The sequence below is a fragment of the Pongo pygmaeus genome, chromosome 16 (genome assembly GCF_028885625.2).
Source record: "Pongo pygmaeus isolate AG05252 chromosome 16, NHGRI_mPonPyg2-v2.0_pri, whole genome shotgun sequence".
Classification (NCBI taxonomy): Eukaryota; Metazoa; Chordata; class Mammalia; order Primates; family Hominidae; genus Pongo; species Pongo pygmaeus.
Window position 1 is genome coordinate 54711157 of NC_072389.2, and position 16465 is coordinate 54727621.

Sequence of the window (16465 nt, forward strand, 5' to 3'; positions counted from 1 at the left end):
AAATATTACCTGCTTACTCTTCGTTTAATTGAGCCTCTTTAAAAATCATTTGGATAATGTTTGTTTGTTTGTTTGTTTTAACAGAAAGAATGCAATGAAGATTGTAACTTCAAAGAACTAATTCTGGAAAACCATTACAATACATATGCATCAGCTAAATGGACACACAATGGAGGGGAAATGTTTGTTGCCTTAAATCAAAAGGGGATTCCTGTAAGAGGAAAAAAAACAAAGAAAGAACAAAAAACAGCCCACTTTCTTCCTATGGCAATAACTTAATTGCCTATGGTATATAAAGAACCAGTTCCAGCAGGGAGATTTCCTTAAGTGGACTGTTTTCTTTCTTCTCAAAATTTTCTTCCCTTTTATTTTTTAGTAATCAAGAAAGGCTGGAAAACTACTGAAAAACTGATCAAGCTGGACTTGTGCATTTATGTTTGTTTTAAGACACTGCATTAAAGAAAGATTTGAAAAGTATACACAAAAATCAGATTTAGTAACTAAAGGTTGTAAAAAATTGTAAAACTGGTTGTACAATCGTGATGTTAGTAATAGTAATTTTTTTCTTAAATTAATTTACGCTTAAGAGTATGTTAGATTTGATTATCTGATAATGATTATTTAAATATTCCTATCTGCTTATAAAATGGCTGCTATAATAATAATAATGCAGATGATGTTATATAAGGTATATCAGACCTACAGGCTGCTGGCAGGATTTGTCAGATAATCAAGCCACACTAACTATGGAAAATGAGCAGCATTTTAAGTGCTTTCTAGTGAAAAATTATAATCTACTTAAACTCGAATCAGAAAAAAAGAATATTCTCAAAAAAATCTATTATGAAAGTCAATAAAATAGATAATTTAACAAAAGTACAGGATTAGAACATGCTTATACCTATTAACAAGAACAAAATTTCGAGTGCTGCTCAAGTGGAAAGGGTATTGCTAAAAGGATGTTTCCAAAAATCTTGTATATAAGATAGCAACAGTGATTGATGATGACACTGTACTTCATCTTTCTTGCCACAAAATAACATTTTATAATTCCTCAAAGTAAAATTGAAAAATCTTTAAGTTTTTTTCAAGTAACATAATCTATCTTTGTATAATTCATATTTGGGAATATGGCTTTTAATAATGTTCTTCCCACAAATAATCATGCTTTTTTCCTGTGGTTACAGCATTAAACTCTATTTTAAGTTGTTTTTGAACTTTATTGTTTTGTTATTTAAGTTTATGTTATTTATAAAAAAAAAACCTTAATAAGCTGTATCTGTTTCATATGCTTTTAATTTTAAAGGAATAACAAAACTGTCTGGCTCAACTGCAAGTTTCCCTCCCCTTTGTGACTGACACTAAGTCTAGCACACAGCACTTGGGCCAGCAAATCCTGGAAGGCAGACAAAAATGAGAGCCTGAAGCAATGCTTACAATAGATGTCTCACACAGAACAATACAAATATGTAAAAAATCTTTCACCACATATTCTTGCCAATTAATTGGATCATGTAAGTAAAATAATTACAAATATAAGTATTTACAGGATTTTAAAGTTAGAATATATTTGAATGCATGGGTAGAAAAGTATCATATTTTAAAACTATGTGTATTTAAATTTAGTAATTTTCTAATCTCTAGAAATCTCTGCTGTTCAAAAGGTGGCAGCACTGAAAGTTGTTTTCCTGTTAGATGGCAAGAGCACAATGCCCAAAATAGAAGATACAGTTAGGAATAAGGGGCCCTGAATGTCGTCATGAAGGCTTGAGGTCAGCCTACAGATAACAGGATTATTACAAAGACGAATTTCCACTTCAAAAGTCTTTCATTGGCAGATCTTGGTAGTACTTTATATGTTCACCAATGGAAGGTCAACATTTATCTAATTTAAAAGGTATGCTAACCATTGTGGTTTTAATTTCAAAATATTTGTCATTCAAGTCCCTTTACATAAATAGTATTTGGTAATACATTTATAGATGAGAGTTATATGAAAAGGCTAGGTCAACAAAAACAATAGATTCATTTAATTTTCCTGTGGTTTACCTATACGACCAGGATGTAGAAAACTAGAAAGAACTGCCGTTCCTCAGATATACTCTTGGGAGACAGCATAAATGGTATTCTGAACTATCACCTGATTCAAGGACTTTGCTAGCTAGATTTTGAGGTCAGGCTTCAGTAACCGTAGTCTTGTGAGCATATTGAGGGCAGAGGAGGACTTAGTTTTTCATATGTGTTTCCTTAGTGCCTAGCAGACTATCTGTTCATAATCAGTTTTCAGTGTGAATTCATTGAATGTTTATAGATGAAAGAAAATACATAATAAAACTAATCTTCATTTTAAAAGGGTAAAACATGACTATACAGAAATTTAAATAGAAATAGTGTATATACATATAAAATACAAGCTATGTTAGGACCAAATGCTCTTTGTCTATGGAGTTATACTTCCATCAAATTACATAGCAATGCTGAATTAGGCAAAACCACTATTTAGTGGTAAATCCATTCCTGGTAGTATAAGTCACCTAAAAAAGACTTCTAGAAACATGTACTTTAATTATTTGTTTTTCTCCTATTTTTAAATTTATTATGCAAATTTTAGAAAATAAAATTTGTTCCAGTTACACACACTTAGAATTCTAGAATCTTAAAACTGTAAGGGGTCTCCATCCCTCTTACTCATTTGTAGTCTAGGAAATTGAGATTTTGATACACCTAATGTCATGCAGCTGGGTAGATACACAACTGTCACAAGAGTCTAGATCAGTTAGCACATGCTTTCTACTCTTAGATTATTAGTATTATTAGCTAATGGTCTTCTGCATTTTTTTGTTTTTTATTTCTATTGAGATATAGCCTTTACATTTGTACACAAATGTGACTATGTCTTGGCAATGCACTTCATACACAATGACTAATCTATACTGTGATGATTTGACTCAAAAGGAGAAAAGAAATTATGTAGTTTTCAATTCTGATTCCTATTCACCTTTTGTTTATGAATGGAAAGCTTTGTGCAAAATATACATATAAGCAGAGTAAGCCTTTTAAAAATGTTCTTTGAAAGATAAAATTAAATACATGAGTTTCTAACAATTAGAAAGGAAAAAATTAAAATATGAAATAACAAAAGTTAACAAAAGATACTTTCAAAGCAGTGAACAAAACATTTTGACATAAGCCATAATATAAATTATAATATAAAAATATAAAAATCATAGTATAAATTGTCAGCCTTTGAGTTGGCTACAAATTCAATTTAATGACACAAGAGAAAGGATGATGGAGGTAAATTCTTTGGGTTTCTGTCTCATAGAGTTTGCTCTTCTGGTTCTCTAGACTGCCAAAGAACATAAAGATGTATGAGGGGACCTAGCTGTAGTAAAAGCAATCCTATAACAACAAAAACTCTAAAACAGTGCCCCTCATGAGATTTTCTACTGAAATTTCTCTAATAGTAGAGGTATAAAATAAGTTAGAGAATAATGCAAAGGGGGCCCACCACAGACAGAACATTTCTTTTCTCTTAAGACTCATGTAATTTTTGCATCTTACTCCATAATATATTTGTGGTTGCGTTAATATGACAATGTCTGCAATTAAACACCAGTAAGCAAAATTGATACATCAGAATGACTTGCAGGGCTTATCATGCAGTTTCATTTACATCCCTACCCCACTGCCATTTACCTGAGTGTGAATGAGACACAAGAGATTCTTTGCCTCCCATAATCCAACTTTACACATAAATAACACAAGGCTAAAGAAAACCAAAACTCAAATTCACCATGCATAGGAGTGATAACAAAAATATTTAACAGTCAGTATGGGTGATTACTGGCCAATCAGAATACATCACTGATATATCGAAATGGATGCAGGCCACTATGACTAACTTGTGGGTATCATTTCTATGATCACTCTAAAACAGAATTGGGAAAATATCTATTAACTGGTCTCTCTGGTTTGAATTCTCAATATGTACCTTAATATGAAATAGCTCATTAAAACTTCATGTGTAACTATTTCAGCATTGTTGTCAGCTACTCTTTATTCCACTTCTGTACAGTATTTATTCAACCAAGCTGCTGCTTTCAATGAAGGTCACTTGTTCCTTCAGGGACACATATACTCCCACCTATCCTTTAATTTTGAATGGTTTGTCAAGAAAATTTACTTTCTCTTGAGTTGAAAAGACTTGACAGGAAGCAAGAAATAATATAGTCCTAGCCTCTTTCTAGTAACATCTGATTTTTCCATTCTCAAACTACACATCTCAGGGAACCAGATATTTACTCTCATCTGGGAAAATGCCTTTTCTGTTTTCCTTTTACTTCCTGGTTATCATGTGGTTGCATTTTCCAAATTCTTATCATTGAATTTATGAGAGCCTATCCAAATTTATTTTCTTTCATTTATATTCTAATAATTGAAATGTGAGATGAAAATAACATTTCACTTATGAAAAACCCTTCTCTTGATGAATCCTTCCATGTGTTAGTTATCTATTGCTGTGTAACAAATTAAAACTTAATGGCTTGAAACAAATATTTGTTTTCTCATAGTTTATGTGGCTCAGGAGCCTGGGCATGGTTCAGCACAGTGTTTTTGGTCAGAATTCCTCATGAGGCTGCAATCAAGGTGTAGACCAGGGCTGTAGTCATCTATCTCAATATTCAACTCAGAAAGGGATCCACCTTAGATCCTCACTGGCTGTTATCAGGACCTATCACTTCCTTACCACATGGACCTCTCCATAGCACTGCTTACAACATTACAGTCTGTTTCCCACAGAGCAAGAAATCAGAGAGGGTAAGATAAAGTACCCAAAATGGAAGCCACAGGTTTGTTTGTTTGTTTTAATATATATAACCTAGTTTCAAAAGTGATGTTACCTCCGCCTACACTCATAAGGAGGGTATTATACAAGGGCATACATACCAGAAAGCAGCGATCACTGGAAGCCATTTTACAGGCTGCCTAATCCAAGTCATCAACTAGATGTTTTTAATGTCACTGCCATAAACTGGGATTCTACAGGGTCTAATAAGACTAATTCATGGCTTTCAGTGGGCATCCATTCAGCAGAGAAAGAGATGAAATATGTATATTCCCTGTGGAAACATTCTTGATTCTTTCTTGAGGGATACTGCGTGGTCCATTCCTACACAGGATAATTAAGAAAAGGTTTGAACCAATCTGGACTTCCTATTAGCCTGAGATGTGGCTACTTAGAACTCCCAATGTAGCTGGAAAACTAACAATATCCCTTTGCCTCCACATGAAGCAAATTACCCTGCCATCAGACTCAATGTGAAGATAATCCTCCCTGTAGCTGCCCTACCTCAAGAGAATAAGATCATAGAGGCCAGCTGGAATTCCTCTGGGCCATAGAGTGTTTTGTTCTAGATGCTGAAGGCAATCAGCCACCATTTACCCAAGACCATCTGAGAATAAGACCTAAAAAGACTTGAAAACAATTGATTTCAATGGTAGGTACACACTGGTATCCCCTGTTCTCTATATATCTATAGATATATAGATATTTATAGAACAGGAGATACATATATATATATATAGAGAGAGAGAGAGAGAGACAGAGACAGAGAGAGAGAAAGAGAGAGAGAGACAGAGACAGAGACAGAGAGAGAGAGAGAGACCTAGGCCCCAACGCAGGCCAATTACATCAGTGTATATGACAGGTGGCCCATGCAGTGGTATTTTAAAAATTCCCCAGAAGATTCTAATGTGCCTCTGCAGTTGAGAACTAATTAGGTAAATGCAAACAACAACAAAAACCAAAAAACCTCTTCAGAAACTATGCCTGCTTCTTCATTTTTGTCTCTTCTTTAAACATCTTGAAAGGCCTTATTCCCTCCCAGCCCCTCCTGCCCCTAGGTTTTCCTAGATGCCTCCATATTTTCTGCTATTCATAACTGGGGCTCACAGGAAATGTAGACACTAGAAAGAGAGTTACAACTGTTTTTGCATCAGAATGATTATGGAATACAAAGTGCACAAGTTCTCCCTCCCCCACCACAGTCCAAACAGAGCAGCCAGAGTGATTCTGTTAAAATATATTTCAGATCATGCATCCTCTGTTTAAAATTGCAATTGTTTTCCATATTCTTCAGAATAGGAGCCTGTCCTTCTAGTGGCTAAGGAGTGGCAATGGAAGAAGGTGAGTAATTAAAATCTTTGTTGCTTAATTAGGTGGGCAAAACAACAAGAAAAAGTAATAAAAATCTAGAGAAATTATGCACTTAAGTTGTTTGGCAGATATCACTGAATTCTCAGTTCATTTTAAAGAAATGGATACTGGATACTATAGACAATATTTAATGGGTATAATCATTATTAGAATCATACTCAGAGGAAAAGGCATAGCTCTACATCGAAAAATGACGAATGTACCTTTTTATGTTTGAAGTAAATATATTTAGGGCATGTACATATCACCTTAATGATTCTCCACTTGACTGAAATTTTTCCATTAATCAACCAACTAATAGATACAACCAGGCTAGATGAGAGGGCTTCTACTTTACTATCGCTTCTTTATTATATATCTCCTATTGTTGATTATTTTTGGTTATTTCAATTTTTTTACTAAGATAAATATGAACAATTTATATATGCTTCTTTATATTTCTGATTTTCTTAGGATGATTACAGGAAATAAAATTGAAAAACTGATTTTCTGAAAGTTTTTTCCAGAATACATTCTAATCAGCAGTGCCGGGAGTAAATATTCTTATTTTTATACTCAAAATTTAGTCAGCTCTTATTCTTGTCTCTCCTTCCCTTTGACTCTGTGAATATGGTAAATCACCAACACTCAGCTAACTTCTTTCTCAACATCCATTCGGATTCATCTCTTTCTTCATCCTCCTACAGCTTTATTACTTCATGCCTAGAATTTAGCAGTAGCTCCTTAATCTTTCTTGTTTCAAATTCCTTCCATCTCATATGCTGCCTAATTCTTTAATCTTCCTATAATACTACTTTGACTATTTCAGTCGCCAATTGAAGACCCATATTGGCTCTTTTTTGCCTATTGGGTTTAGTTTAAATCTCTTAAACTAGCATCCAAAGCTGTCAAACAATTGGCTCTAACTTGACTGTCCAATCTTCTCACTGTTCAATATAAACCTCACAGTTTCTTTAGTCCATTGTATTTATCATGATTTACACAAGTTTTAAATTGATTCTGCCTCTGAGTTTTGTCTATACTGTCCCCACTGCTTAGAATATCTCTACTTCCTACTATCAATCAATCCATACCCTGCTCTGCTCTTAAGGACAAAGCTCAAGTTTAATGAGCTATTCCCAAACTTGCCCCTGCCTTATAACAATTTTTTTCCTTCTCTGAATCCTATTGCACTCTAATATAGTAATTGATTGCACGCACACACACATATGCACACAGACACACACACATATATATGCAATGTTTTTGTATATGTGTCTTCATCTACTTCAGTTAAACAAGCATATATTGACAATTCTACCATGTTTGTATCAGGCACTGTATGATAAATATACGTTGAGTGTGATAAAAGTAAAAATAACTATTGCCTTTTTAAAATTTACCATGGAATCTGGTAAGGAAACAGAACCTCAAAAAGTACTTAATACTATTAATACTTGCTTATTAACTGATCCATATTAATAATCTATTGATAAAATATATAATAAATTTTACATACAAAGATCTTTCCAGTCTTGTCATCATGCCTACATAATCTTATCTATTGCTATACAAAGGTCTGCGTTATATATTGGCAAGGTCCTTTAGAATCTGTTTTTAAAAATATCTTATTTAACAAATGCAGCAATCACTATGTGAGGTAAAAACACATCTATACTTTTAAAAAATTCTGTCAGTCACAGGTTTGAAAGCACAAGATATTTGATAGCATTGATAGTGATCCTAGTCCTGTATACAATTTAAATAGAATCCATCAGGAAAAGCAAGAGATCAAAACTTTTTGCTTTTGAGGTACTTCATCTCTTATCCTTGAAAGCTTAGTGTGTTTAGCAATTCATGCTCATAGGCCTTCTTAGAATGAATCATGTAACATTTTTCAGCTTTTCTCCCTTTTCTTTATTCCTGTCTGTCATTGTTTTCTAGATGACAGTGCTTATCTGAATTCAACTTTAAGTTTCTATAGTTAACAGCATTGTTAATTTTTCATATTTATCATTTATTGTACATGTCACTCAACTAGCTACTCATTTGTCCAACTCTTATGATATTGTTCTATAATGAAAAAAGAAAAATGTTACTTTTTGCTAATAAATCTTCCTAATTAGCTTCATTCACTGTTTCAAAAATAATATTGGAATTTTTATTCCCTTTCAGAAGAGAAATATTTACCATGCCTTAATGTTATTAAGGTTAAATCACAGGTGATATTTTATTGTCTTCTAAATACTTCATTTTCAAATTTTCTACATTAATATATACGATCTTTATTATCAGAATAACAATAGCAAATGTGGTTTAAAAAATAATCTTCACATTCAGTTTTTATGGAGCTGGAAGAGTGGGATGTTGGTGCCGCACTGATGTAATAAATAGCATGGTCTTCTACATGAATGATCAAACATGGCACCCACATTGCTCATCTCATTCAATTAACTAAACTTACTGAAACTCCATAATTTCATAATAATGTAGTCATTGTTACCATATTTTAGTGGTGACTGTGTCCTGAATCTTCTTCTTGAATCTGTTCCTTTATCCAGTAATCACCAAGATTGCTCAACTCTTCTTACCTAATGTCCCTCAGTCTCATCTCTTCCTCACTACTTTCATGACCTCATTAAATTGTACCTAAAGCTTAGCAATAGCCTCCTATCTGTTTTTCTGTTCCAAGTCCTCATTGTCTCAATTCCTGTTTAGTTACCTAATATTCCTAAAATATCATTTAAACTACGTCAATTACCAATTGTAGAACCCATGTTGTCTCTCTAGGGCTCACTGAATTTGGGTAAAATTCTTTAGACTAGAAATCAAAACCATCAACAAACTGGTTCCATCCATCTGGTCCAATCTCCTCACTGTTCACAAACTTCATAGTCTCCTTAGGCCATTATTCTCATGTCATTTTGTACACACACCATACTTCCTTGTGTCTCTGGGATTTGTCTATATTGTCTCTATCATCCAGAATGTCTCAGCTTTTCACTATCAATCCATACCCTGCTCTGCCATCAAGAACAAAATCAAGATTCTCCTCTTTAATGAATTATTACCAGACTTGGTCCTGCCTTACAATGATTTTTCTCTTCTATAAATTCCCACTGCATATCAATCTATGCCATTAATCTAGCATTTAGAGAATTTTTATCTCTATCTCAATAGAGGATGGATAGGCATACCTGTATGTCTATCTATCCATCCATCTACGCTTATCTACTTAAGCAACTAGGCATACCTGTGTGTCTATCTATCCATCCATCTACACTCATCTACTTATGCAACACAAATACACACACACTTATGTTATATATGTCCACATATATTTCATACACAAATATATTTCAGTTACACAAATATATAAAGGGGTCTGTATATGTATGTAGGTGTATATATATGTGTGTGTGTCTATGTGTGTAGTCAATAGTACAGTGTCAGGCACCATAATAGTGTTAATAAAATCCATGCTTCAAAATTTAAAACAATTACATACCTATAGATATATAACCAATTTTATGAGGATCAGATTTGGAACACATGAGCCTTTGGAACCACTAAGAACCATAAGTGATAGCTGACAGACTGTCAGGAAAAAAACTTCCTAAGTCTTTAGCATGTCAGTTGTAGAGCACATGTATAAGTTACCATTGTGCTTTGACCCTAACAGCAATTTTAATGCTTGAGTCTTAAATATAAATATGCATATATTAAACAACTGCCAAACCAGTATCATCTCTATTGCCTTAGTGGGACACACACACACACACACACACACACACACACACACACACACACGCACCCTAAACATACAGTCAGCAATAAATTCAAAAAATTCAGTTGAACAAAGAAATGTATATTGTCAAGAACTGCAATTTCAGTTTTGTTTTTGTTGCAAACCTTCTGGTTGACTTCATTCTGTGTTTAACAAGGTCCAGTATTGTCCTGGAAGTCCATGTTACAAGATGGACTTTATGAGTGAAAACTTTTCCTAACATTTTGCTAGATTTATACATTGCACTGATTTACTCTAATGAAAACTTAGCTGTCCTCTTAGGATACTGCTTCCCCTGCAATCCTCTCAGTTGGAGGCTCTTTTATTTTTCCTTACACAGTATTCATACCACAGTCTAGAGGTGTGTGGTAGGTATATGTATGCCTACTACACATTCTATATAACTTATTTAATCACACTTGTTGGTTATGGTCTGTCTCTCCTTACTAGCCCATAAGTTCCATAAGGAAACGGATACTGTCTGTTTTGTTCCCTTATGTATCCAAAGCTCCTTTAAGAGTATCTGTTAAGCACTCAGTAAATATATTTAATACTCAGGAAATATAAGGACTCAGTAAATGTTCATTGCACTCAGCAAATATTTATTAAACTAATGGACAAACCAATTCCAATTCAGTGACAGAATAATAAGCACACCTCACTGCAAAGAGTCATTCTAATACCTAAGCATGATACAAATGTCATTGTTGCAAGTGAATAGAAATATATCACATTGTTTTGTGCAAACTGATGACTAAATCTCTCAGGTATTCAAACTCTTATCGTTCACTTCTCCATAACACAGCATTTTAATGTCATTTAGTATAATATGCTAACAATTCATTTCATAATATAATGGAAACCCGCTGTTTCAAAATTAAACCCAGCCCCTCTGATACTGCTACCAACCAACAGACCAATATATCTGGGGGAGGTATTTGCAGGTGATCTTATGGTAGACATGGAAAATTATCTTGGAAGTTAAATAACTTGAAATTGCTTGGTGAACATGGCATCAAACCAAAAGAAGAGAAAATGGGTTTGAAATATACATATTCTCCAAATTATGATGAAATCTAACTCAAAATAATCTGAATAGTTCTGTTAAATTTCTACCAAATTTCCAGTTCTTTGGGCTACTCTGTTCCTTATGTTATTCACTCTGCTTCTGTTCATATAGTCTTTCTCTACACAGTATAAAATACAACTAACAACAACACAACTTAACAAATTGCTACCACATTGGGAGTTTGTATGTCTGACCATCTTAATAGCATATTTCTGGGGTTTCCTCACTCCTTAGCTGTGCAAATTTCTTGGTTTTCTTTTAATGATGTATAATGAAAAACATAACGTGGAAATTTTACTGGCTTAGTTCTCAAAGTGCTATTTTATATCCTGCTTTTAATGGTTTCTTTTTTATTATCCCTGAGCATTGCTAATAGTGAAGAGGTAGCAAAATTAGAGGCGCAAACTAAAATCCGGGCTGGGCATGGTGGCTCATGCTGTAATCCCAGCACTTTGGGAGGCAAAGGTGGACAGATCACTTGGGGTCAGGAGTTTGAGACCAGTCTGGCCCACATGGAGAATCCCTGTCTCTACTAAAAATACAAAAATTTGCTGAATGTGGTGGTACATGCCTGTAGTCCCAGCTACTTGGGAGACTGAGGCAGAAGAACTGCTTGAACCCGGGAGGCAGAGGTTGCAGTGAGCCAAGATCCCACCACTGCACTTCAGCCTGGGTGACACAGCGAGACTCTGTCTTGAAAAATAAAATAAATAAAATAAATAAATAATAAAATCCAAGTAGCTCTTCATAACATATGGAATCCTAAAGCATCTGGCTATTACTTTAAATATTTCTGTAACATGTCATTTGCTAAATATCACCTAGTACTTGTGTATGAGTAACTACTGGGTTTCTTTTTATCTTTTATCTCCTTACAGTGCCAAGTACAGTAATGTGTACTAGGTACATAAAAGTACATGTTAGTTGAATATAAGGATTTTTCTTATTGCTTGTGGTTTAAGCTATAGTTTATAAAAATAATAAGACTTGTTATTGTTTTAACCTTAAAATCTGACAAAGAGAAAAAATTGAATTTAGAAATTGGGGGAGAGGTATAAAAGTAGTTTTTAAAAATGATCTTTGAGTTCAAAAGCTTAAATGGTATTGTACCACAATAAAGAAATTAACATTAAAACTTTAGTCTTGTAAATAATCTAACAATACACTGTTTAAGAGGAGCTGGCTTATAAATTATGAGTCATTCCAGATACTGAAATTCTATAACTGCTTACATTCCAGTCCTAAAAAGGGAGATATCATGACATTTTGTTTGGAAGGCAAATTTTAACTATCCACTGTGTGTTTATTTCATTAAAAACAAAACAGAAAGTCCTCTTTGTAAAATTCTGGAAAAAAGTTAACTCCACATTACAATAAGCATCTCAAATGTCGAAAAAAAATATGTTTTAAATATGTTTTAGATTAGAAGAAGCAATCCTAAGACAGCAGTATATATGGAACACAGAATATTTCTTTTAAGTCATATATATGTATATGCATGCATATGTAAATATACTAATGTTTTACCCTAGTTCTGCTCTTTATCTGCCTTAGCCTTCTTCCAGCACACAGAATAAGGTTTTAGTATACACAAAGTCTCACACACACACACACACACACACACAAACACAGCTATAGAGAAGGAGGAGTTCTCAAATCATGAATCCTAAACCACCAGTCTCTATTACTAATTACACCTGAACAATCAGCAATCACTTTGGAAGATTATTCAGCACCTATGGATAGAAGTCATTAAAGAACAAAACGCTGGAAAAGGGGAATATAGAAATATTCTACTCACCTCATTTTTCAGTTGTAAAAATAAAGCTCAGAGGGGTTGCTCAAAGACATTCAAGTTATTTATGTGCAAGTTGGATACATTAGAGCACATGAAACATTAGGGACTATAGTATAGGAAAGCCTCCAAACTAAAACATACTTATGGCACCAGTAAATACATGATCTGAATCTTATGTTCAGAGAATTCTCCACAATGATGACTGTGTCCAGACTGGGGGTAAGGAACACAGAAACTGTAAAGCAACAAGCAGGATATGGAAGCTCTCAGATACCATGAGCCAAGCCCCTTTGCAATGATTTCCTATAGGATACGAATGTTTCAGTTTCTCACTGTCAATCCATACCCTGCTCTGCCATCAATGACAAAATCCATGAGTGGCGGGGAGGCACTCACTGACCACTAACTGATATAAAAACACAGAAGGTAGTTTTAAAAGCAGATTAAAGCTCTGGAGAAATATGAGATGTTTCTCATATTCTCAAAGTTCAAAAAAGAAACTCATAAATTTGAACAAACTTCTTTCTTAAGTAGATTTCCTAGTAGTCACAATCTAAGCAGAAGATTATAGAAAAAATACCTCTTTAATGATCTTTACCTCTTTGAAATGGTACAAAAACTTCTCTTTTAATTCCACCATCAAAAACAGTGGTGTGTGGTAGACATGTAATTCTCAATGGAGGCTGTGTTTCTCTTAAAGGTTTAGAAATTCTGGCCCATTGTTGCCATTGTGCCTCTGCACCACTTTGGTCCCAAAGTGTGAATTTTCCAAGTCCCCTAACCATTGCTTGCTATTTCTAGAGAAATTCATACACAAAACTGGAAAACAAGTAAATTTTTGTCCAGTCTTCTGCTACCTTTCTGGCCTTTCTACTAGCATCTTTCCTCATTCACCCTCATCTATTAAAATTTAATCCAGGAAAAGACCTAAAAACTCATTCACATTTGCCATAAATGAAGTATTAAGGCTATGGTAACTCTCATAAGTTACAACACTTATTCTACGATGATAATTTTAAGCCTTAATATAATTACAAGCTTGTAAAATCAAATGACTGATAGGCAGTATGTGAAGTGGTTATGAGTTCAGACTCTATGGCCAAAATTTCTTGAATTTCAATTTATATTCTAGCACTGATCAGTTATGTGGCTTTAGGAAAATGACTTAATCAACTTATATTTTGGTTTTGTCACTTATAAAAATGAAGATGATAATAAAAGTCACCTGTCACATAAAAAGATTACTCATTTATGAGAGTAAGGCAGTTAATAGAGCCTTAGCTCTATTAAGTTAACACACTTTATCAAGTACATATTTCAAACTGAAGATTTTCCCAGGTTGAACATGAACTATTAAATTAAAATTTGAGCAATAAATTAAAAGAAACAGCCACTATAACTTGGCCCTTGCTCCCACAGCTTAGACCATCTCATCCAGAAACAAAAAAATCTTGTCACGTTTTAGCATCAGATATAAAAAGCATATTTCAAATATTTAGAGATAAATAAAATATCTAATACACTTTCAAGCTTTTTAAAAGGCATAGAGTGCCAAGTTGAAAAAAGAATCAAGACCCAATAGTCTGCTATCTTCAAGAGACCCATCTCACGTGAAATGACACCCATAGACTCAAAATAAAGGGATGGAAAAGGATCTGTCAGCCGAATGGAAAACAAAAAGAGCAAGGGTTACTATTCTTATATCAGACGAAACAGACTTTAAAACAACAATAATCAAAAAGGACAAAGAAGGGCATTACATAATGATAAAGTATTCAATGCAACAAAAAGACTTAACTATCCTAAATATACATGCACCCAATAAAAATGCAAAATAAAAATAGTTTTTTCCTATATAGTAGCATGAATAATCAAAATTGAAAATTTAAAATGCCATGTATAATTGGAAAAAGATGTGTCTGTACAGTAAAAACCAGAAAACATTGCTGAGAGAAATTAAAGAAGTATTATATAAATATAGGCATATTCTATGTTTGTGAACTGAAAAACTCACTTTGTTAAGATACCAATTCTCCCCAAATTGATCAATACAATGTATTTAAAATAAAGATGCCCGAGTATATATTTTAGAAACTGACTAGCAGTTTTTCAAATTTATATGGAAATGAAAAGAATCTAGAATAACCAAAATAATTGTGTAAAAGAAGCGCAAAGTTGGAGGACTTATAGTACCTAACTTCAAGATATATTATAAAACTACTGTTTTAAACGTAGCTGGTTATTGGCATCAGTGGAATAGAATACAGAGAACAGACATAAACCAATATGTATGGTCAACTGATTTCCAAGATAATTCGATGAGGAGAGGATAATCTTTTCAACAAATGGTGCTGAAGCAATATGCAAAGAAGTGATTCTTAATGTTTATACATATAATTAAGAAAGATTACTCAAAATGAATTAGAGACCTAAAAGTAAGAGCTACAACTCTAAACTATAAAGCTACATACTATAAAATTTCTAGAAGAAAATATAGAATATAATCTTAGTGAAATTGGGTTCACAAATTATTATTAAATAGAATGTAAAAAGCACAAACTATATTAAAAAATTGATAAATGGGTTTCTTCTAACTATAAACTTTTGTTTTTTAAAAGATGTTATTAAGAAATGAAAAGGCAAGCCACATACTGGGAGAAAATATTTGTAAAATATATATCTGAAAAAGGACCTGTTTCTAAATATATGAATAACTTTTTTCTAGGCTGCAGTGAGTTATGATCATGGCACTGTACTCCAGCCTGGGTGACAGAACAAGATCCTGTCTTTAAAAACGAACTAACTAAATAAATCAGCATAAAATATATAAAGAACTCTTATAACTCAATAAGAAGACAAAAAACTCAAATAAAAATGGCCAAGATATTTGAACAGACACTTCAGCAGGCACTCAATAACCTGTGAGAGCAGCTGTGGGGGCAGAACCCCACAAAGCCACAGGGGTGAAGCTGCCCAAGGCCTTTGGTGCCCATCCTTTGCACCAGTGTGCCCTAGATGTGGGACATAAAGTTAAAGGAGGTTATTTTGGAGCTTTAAGATACATGGATGGCAAATAAGCACATGAAAAGAAGCTTGTCATGATTGATCATCAGAGAAATTGAAATAAAACCTAACTAAATACCAGTATATAACACACAAGAATAGCTAAAATTAAAAAGACCATAACAAGTGCTAGTAAGGAAGTAAATATAACTTGTATACTGGTAGAAATGTAAAATTTTGGATAAGAGATTGGCAATTTCTTAAAATGTTATACATACATGATATAGTTTGGATATCTACCCCCAACCAAATCTCATGTTGAAATGTAATCCCCAATGTTGGATGTGGGGCCTGGTGGGAGGTGGCTGGATCATGGTGGCAGATCCCTCAAGAATGGCTGGGGCCATTCCCTTGGTGATAAGTGAGCTCTTGCTCTGAGTTCACATGAGGTCTGGTTGTTTAAAATTGTGTGGCACCTCTGCCCCCCTCTTGCTTGATCCTGCTTTTGCCATGTGACACGCCTGCTCTCCCTTCACCTTCTGCCATGATTGTAAGCTTCCTAAGGCCTCTCTAGAAGCTGAGCAGATGCCAGCACCGTGCTTCCTGTAG

At 33.9% G+C, this 16465-nt stretch overlaps 2 protein-coding genes across 14 annotated transcripts in view; one reads left to right on the plus strand and one right to left on the minus strand.

Moving 5' to 3' along the window:
• Nucleotides 1-1217, plus strand: part of FGF7 (fibroblast growth factor 7) — a 61681-nt gene extending 60464 nt beyond the window's left edge. Inside the window, exon 4 of the mRNA XM_054451233.2 lies at nt 85-1217. Within this exon, the coding sequence (XP_054307208.1) occupies nt 85-279 (195 nt within the window). The 3' untranslated portion in view covers nt 280-1217. The remainder of the gene's footprint in view (nt 1-84) is intronic.
• FAM227B (family with sequence similarity 227 member B) overlaps nt 1-16465 on the minus strand; it is a 290230-nt gene that overhangs the window by 147071 nt on the left and 126694 nt on the right. The gene's annotated exons all lie outside the window — the stretch shown is intronic.